General features: G+C 64.6%; 2 protein-coding genes across 7 annotated transcripts in view; one reads left to right on the plus strand and one right to left on the minus strand.

Moving 5' to 3' along the window:
* Positions 1-895, plus strand: part of XRCC3 (X-ray repair cross complementing 3) — a 17,016-nt gene that overhangs the window by 9,873 nt on the left and 6,248 nt on the right. The window lies entirely within an intron of this gene.
* KLC1 (kinesin light chain 1) overlaps positions 7-895 on the minus strand; it is a 43,098-nt gene continuing 42,209 nt past the window's right edge. For all 4 annotated transcript variants that reach the window (XM_019639221.1, XM_019639228.1, XM_019639225.1 and 1 more), the window contains 2 exons: positions 562-634; positions 7-356 (listed from right to left, as the gene is read on the minus strand). In XM_019639221.1, the coding sequence (XP_019494766.1) occupies positions 587-634 (48 nt within the window). In that variant the 3' untranslated portion in view covers positions 7-356; positions 562-586. The remainder of the gene's footprint in view (positions 357-561; positions 635-895) is intronic.

Raw genomic sequence — 895 nt, forward strand, 5'->3', positions numbered from 1 at the left:
CCGGGAAGAAACTGCACGTGGGGCGGGCAGCTAGAGGCCTTTCCCGTGTAGGATCAGGCCACAAGCAGCCTGGGGGGGTCTCCCTGGGGTGGTAGCTACACCCGCCCTGCCGTCCCTTAGGGGCCAAGCGTGGCCGTGGCTTTGCGAGCGCCGCACGTCCTGCTGAGCAATGTGGTTGTTAGTGTGACAGTGTGTTCCAGGGCACGGGGACATGGGGACACGGGAGAAGGTTAGTGCTGCAGGACCCCAGCTCCAGGGCCCTTCAGCCTTGGCCACTGTCCCCTGGCCGTCCCAGGGCGGGCTCTGGCCTCCATAAGCAGCATCGTCCTGGGTCTTCCAGGCTGGGTGCAGCTTCACTGCAAGAGGAGGAGGTGGGTCAGGGCTAGTCTTGTTCTAGAACCAGCTCCAGAGCAAGCGGGGGGCTCCTGAGGGCGGGCTCTCAGGTGAGGCCCCTGGCGAAGTCCTGCCCGTGAAGCACGTAGGCACGGCCACCGCCTGCCCCCACCCCCACCCCAGGTGCCCTGGTGCTGCATGTGGTGACAAGAAGGGTGCAGGACTCACGTTAATGTTAGCGTCTTCCAGGCCACTACTGCTGCTGTCGTTTTCCACAAAAAGAGGCTCTACTGGGGACAACCTGGAGATTGAAGCACAGAACTTTCACTTTCATTTCAGGGAGAGGACCCACGTGACAGCTCTAAATCGTTCTGGAGGGACGGCCAGTGTTTGGCCACCCGGCACCAGGCCTGAGTGCCCAGGCCAGCAGTGCGAAGCAGCCCCAAGTGTGGGCCTGGGGACGCCTGCCAGCCCAGAGCCAGCCAGGGCTACTCGGGGCTCAGGGCTCGGGGCCTGAGGATGGGCAGGGCCGGCCCAGGGGCCACCTGCACCCCCTCACCCC

The sequence above is a fragment of the Hipposideros armiger genome, unplaced genomic scaffold (genome assembly GCF_001890085.2).
Source record: "Hipposideros armiger isolate ML-2016 unplaced genomic scaffold, ASM189008v1 scaffold_43, whole genome shotgun sequence".
Lineage (NCBI taxonomy): Eukaryota > Metazoa > Chordata > Mammalia > Chiroptera > Hipposideridae > Hipposideros > Hipposideros armiger.